Source organism: Pterocles gutturalis, unplaced genomic scaffold, assembly GCF_000699245.1.
Source record: "Pterocles gutturalis isolate BGI_N339 unplaced genomic scaffold, ASM69924v1 scaffold35098, whole genome shotgun sequence".
Lineage (NCBI taxonomy): Eukaryota > Metazoa > Chordata > Aves > Pterocliformes > Pteroclidae > Pterocles > Pterocles gutturalis.
Window position 1 is genome coordinate 15,945 of NW_010119188.1, and position 5,055 is coordinate 20,999.

Consider the following 5,055-nt stretch of genomic DNA (forward strand, 5'->3'; position numbering starts at 1 on the left):
TTGCTGAGCTTCTAATATTCTTCTTCAGTGAGTCACAGCTAGACGCAGGATACAGGGGTAATGCATGTCACACAGGCACCACAGAAGTATTTAGTTGACTTTGCAAGACATGTATACTTTTGTTTCTCAGCATTATATGTAGTTCTACAATATCCACAGCATACGTGTGTTTGTTTCTCTGTGGGTGTTTAAAGGTACACATACTCCTGTATATATGTATAATATGTAGAAGTTGTAAGTGGTATAGCCCCCCCAGGAACAGTTTGTGAAAGCTGCATCTTGAGCACTATATCTGTTGAACAAATGTATTTAATTCCCCTCCACTGTTACAGCTGACTAGAACAGATAGACTTTTTCATGCAAAAACATGCAATATGTTAGAGAATATGCTTTACATGGGGAATTTGCCATTGGCTTCGATATGAAAATAATCAGATCCTTGACAGAACTCAAACAGCAGCACACCTTGGCAGCTGCTGTAACTATAAACTGGGACAGCAATCTTGGCCTGTGTACATGGGAAGGTGGACGACAGGAGGACATCTTGCACTTCTAGAGTGACTTGCACATGATACAAATCAAAGCCATCTTCACGGCTGCTCTCTCACAGAAAGATCATAGATGTCAGTGGCTGTATAGTCGTGGCACAGGTTTCTAAATCAACGGGTAGCTCTTTGCTGGCCTGCTTTGAACTGCCCTGTGCAGTTATCCCATCCAACGCTTGGTGACAGGCCCTGTTCTTCTGGCCTCTGATACTGCTCCCTGGACGAGCACGTGGGGAAGCTGGGGGTGCTGGAGGTGTACCAAGCCTCACCAGGGGCTGCTCCCAGTACACTGCATGCTTCTAGGGGAGAGGGGGCATGGGAAAGCGCTATGGCTTTAGGCTTTATTGGGTGTGAAGAAGGCGAGAGATTTATCTGGATTTGGGTTTTCTGTGCTCTTTGTGAGTCCAATGAAGGGACAATGCAAACACTTCTACTTCTCTACTGCAGCTGTTTCCCCCAACTTTGAGGCTGTTTTCCAGGGTAGGGTTCCCTCTAGGCATGGATCAAGGGGATATGGTTGGATTCATTGAAAACTGTCCTCCCAGGACTTGCTATGAGATGTCAAAGGATTAGAAACCAGGCTGAAAGGAGTTCAAGTACTCCCCAAATCCTGTAATAAAGAAATTGCTGCACTTTCCAGAATGAGTAAGTGAATGACCAGGGATTTTCTGAGAAGTAGTTCAGTCTGAAAGCCTTTCAGTAGTAAACAAAACTAAAGAAAGCCTATTTATTTTCTTTGAATCAGTATTACAGACCACTTTTATCTGGTTCTACATTTCACACAAGGAGAAAATAAACTCCTAGGAAAACTTACTGCACTTTACTCAGTGATGTTAACATGCAAATGAAAGTGGAGAAGTTTTTCCCTGACTATATTTGAACTTTACAGTAGCATGGGTCCTGTGTTAATGTTCCTCTATGAACTCATCTGATTTACTTTTTACCATGTCAAGGAGAGACTTTTGACCACTGACAACACCTCTACATCCAAGTGAGGATTTAGTCCTTAATGAACATGACTGAAGCATTACGACACACTTATGACACCAACAAATCAAAACTGGGACAGTAGTCTGCTAGCATTATAATGAACAGCACTTACTATTTCTCTGATATGTGTTAGCTATTATGTGAAACTCTCATCCATTTCCACTAGGAGAGGAAAGTGTCCTGCCTCTTCTGACCCAGGAGTCTAACTCCAAAGCCCGGAGAGGTATATTAAGAAGAGCTGTCTTTTCTGAAGACCAGAGGAAAGCTTTGGAGAAAATGTTTCAGAAGCAGAAGTATATCAGCAAAACAGACAGGAAGAAACTGGCTATTAACCTGGGTCTAAAGGAGTCTCAGGTAAGGAATGATAAAACATTTGTGACTTTCTGTCGTTTTGAGGAAAAATCTTTAAAATGGCTTTCAAGGAGGAAAATTGAACAGCATAGGGGCAGCCCTGAGCTCCTTCACTGGGAAAAGACCTCGGTAAATCAATGGCAGTTTTAATCAAGGAATGCTTGAACAGCTTCCTAGTTTATTTCCTGAAGGTGTACATTCAAAAGCTGATTGCTCCATTTTCACACAAAGTGGGAGTAATGTATTCTCTGAATTTCATTACCAACTCCCATTTTGCTATCTGACAGAGCCTCATCAGGACCTTTGGGGTAGGGAGCTGTGCTCCATCCCACTGCCTGATAGGCAGTGATCCAGGCAGAAAACAGCAGAGAATGGAGCCCTCCTGCATTCCTGTGAGGACCTTTTGCTCTTGCAGATGAACAGATATTGACAATGCAGTCAACAGCACTTGCTATGGAACCATCCTGCTCCAAGAGACAGGCAGAAAGAAACTTAGCTGCACAACGAAAGAGATCCTCATAGCTGAGAGAAACTGTAGAAGGGAAAATTTTGCAGAGTGACCTTCTAAAATGCTCCCACTTAACTTACCAATTCACATTTCATGGGGTTTTTCACATGATCCTGAGTTGGCCTACTGCCAGACTTCAGGGTTTATCTGGGGGTCTAATACCTCCAGTGAGCTGTTCTAACTGAATGAGTACAATTAATAGTGGTGCTGAGCAGCAGTAGCCAAATCTGGGATCTCAGGGACCTAGCTGCAGATAAAAACAAAGGAAAAGTGTGTGGCTTGAAGAGCACAAAACCTGAAAGAAACAGGAAAAAATGTTTGTGGGGGCATGTAACAGCAAAAAATGAACATGGTAGCTGCTGGTGGGTGGAATTCTGAAGGTGCTGGAGTAGACGCAGATCTCTAGAGTACAGCTGAAAGAGAGTGAGAGAGTGACAGTACAATTTTATTTCTTTGCATGCAGCAGGAGTGCAAGTGCTTAAGTTATGTATGGCAGAAGCTGTCTGGGGGGCAGCAAAGCCTGGAAGTGGCAGTGGGAGCTCTCATCACCTTTATCTTAGACATTTCCAGAACTTAGCAAGGCTCTCAACAATTCGATCTAACTTTGCAGTTAGTTCCACTTTGTGCAGGAGGTTAGATCTTGTTGTCTGGAGTAGTTCCTTGCAACCCAAATGACTCTGACTCCATCGCAAGCACTGCAACTATAAACAAAAAAAAAGCAGTGTAGTGCTTCTCAGTGTGATGAACAGAACTGTAATCTCTCCAGGATAAACTATTTCAATGAAAATGTGCAATTGCACTCACCAATGTGCTGCCTAAAAATTTCCCAATAGGTAGTAAAATTCCTAATATTACAATTATTTCCTTGAGTTTTTCTTCTGTGTTCTTAATATTCAAGAGAGCCCAAGGGAGTAAAAAATAATGAAATGGCACATAGATAACACCTACCGCTACAGGAAAATAAGTTCATTATAACTATAGACCAGATGATATCTATGTCTTCTTTTTTTTTTTTTTTTTTTCCCTCATGAAAGGAAGAGGAGTTATGATTCTTAAACATGGAAAGCATACTCCCTTTGTCTTCATGTCAAGTATCTGAATGCTAGAACTAAATGCGAATATTTAAGAGAAAATAGAACACAATCTGAATAATTTGATTGATCTTACACACACAAATTTCTTCTCTTTATGTAAAACCAGTCCCTAGATGTATATTTCCCCAAGCTTTTCCCAGCATATTTTACCTCAAAAGCACGTGGCTTCTAAGCAACTCCTGGAATACTGTAGTCAGGCAGACAGAATGTCTTCAGATCCTCACTACTGTGTCGTATCTCATAACAGACATTTTGAAGCTATATGGACAACCTGTTTTTAGCTATGCTTGTGAATGGAACAGTCATAGTTCTTAGACCCTCTTTCAAATAGAAGGCTTCACATAGCCAGTAATATCACTTAGTTTTGTTAATGACTATACCAGTTTACTCTGAGAATCCTTTTCTGTCTAGAAGGATGTTGCTATAGGAAATTGCTCTATCCTTAGCCACTGGGTGGTCCTTTTTCCAGTCTAAGCCAAATAATCACCTGTTGGAGGTGGTAAAAGTCAAGGAGAGTATTTGGCCCAGAGGTGGTAAATAATGATGAGAAAATCCTCAATGTCAATCAGTCAGCTTCACTGGATCTACTATAACAATGAACAAGGAAGGAGCATGAAACTATGGGGGTCGAAAGAAAAAAACCTTGTTAGGGCAAAGTTATTTGAAGAAAAGAATTATAATAAACTCTCATTAACTTGCAAACAGGTGAAAATTTGGTTTCAGAATCGAAGGATGAAATGGCGAAACTCCAAAGAAAAAGAAGTGCTTTCAAACAGGTGCCTCCAAGAAGAAGGTCTTCAGGAGAACTACCTCTCACGATCCACCATGAATTTTACCTCCCCTTGCCCATCTGTGTGGGAAGTGTCTCAGGAGCAGGCAAGTCCAAGGTGGAGGGAGAATTCTTCAGGAAATTCTGAAAGACTGACTAGTACACAACCACCAAGAGCAAATTCATCGCAGAGCCCACTGTATCTGTATCCTGACCCAGATGCTGCAAATAAGGCAGTTACATCATCAGCCTAAGGAAATAGGGGCAGTTTGTAAATTGAGTGGAGAGCACAGGCTTCAAATGAGCAGTCTTCTAAGTCTAACAATATTTGGACATTGTAAAGCTAACTAGTTTATGCCTCATAAATTTGTTAAAGTCTAACACCATTAAAATGACAAACAGCTAATGATTTAAGAAGTATTCTTCAATATTCAGTCTTTTCTTGTGTCTTTTCCAGTCTTGTACTGACCTTATAAGTTAAATAGGAACGGATGGTAAGTAAAATGAAGGGAGGAGCATGAAGCTGTGCTCTGATTTATACATCTGTGCTGTATATGATATTCATTAAAAACTTTGATAGAGAATCACTTTTATCTCTTATTGCAGTCAGACCAATTAATTTCTTTTGTGCACAAGCTAAGAATAAACCTGTTTCCCTCAAGATTATAAGTTGCTTTGGGTTCTTTTTGAAAATCATTAAATTAATAATAGGTTCATATTAGACAAACTTAAGCATTTTTATTATGTTTTCTCCATCTGTCCTCACCTGTATCAGTACTCAGTTAGTTTTAAATAGCA

At 40.6% G+C, this 5,055-nt stretch overlaps 1 protein-coding gene across 1 annotated transcript in view; it reads left to right on the forward strand.

Annotated features, from left to right (window-relative positions):
• The window catches only part of DBX2 (developing brain homeobox 2), a 7,676-nt gene extending 3,018 nt beyond the window's left edge, over positions 1–4,658 (forward strand). Inside the window, exons 2-3 of the mRNA XM_010076496.1 lie at positions 1,702–1,889; positions 4,194–4,658. Coding sequence (XP_010074798.1) covers positions 1,812–1,889; positions 4,194–4,511 — 396 coding nt within the window. The 5' untranslated portion in view covers positions 1,702–1,811 and the 3' untranslated portion in view covers positions 4,512–4,658. The remainder of the gene's footprint in view (positions 1–1,701; positions 1,890–4,193) is intronic.
• Positions 4,659–5,055: the final 397 nt, after the last annotated feature.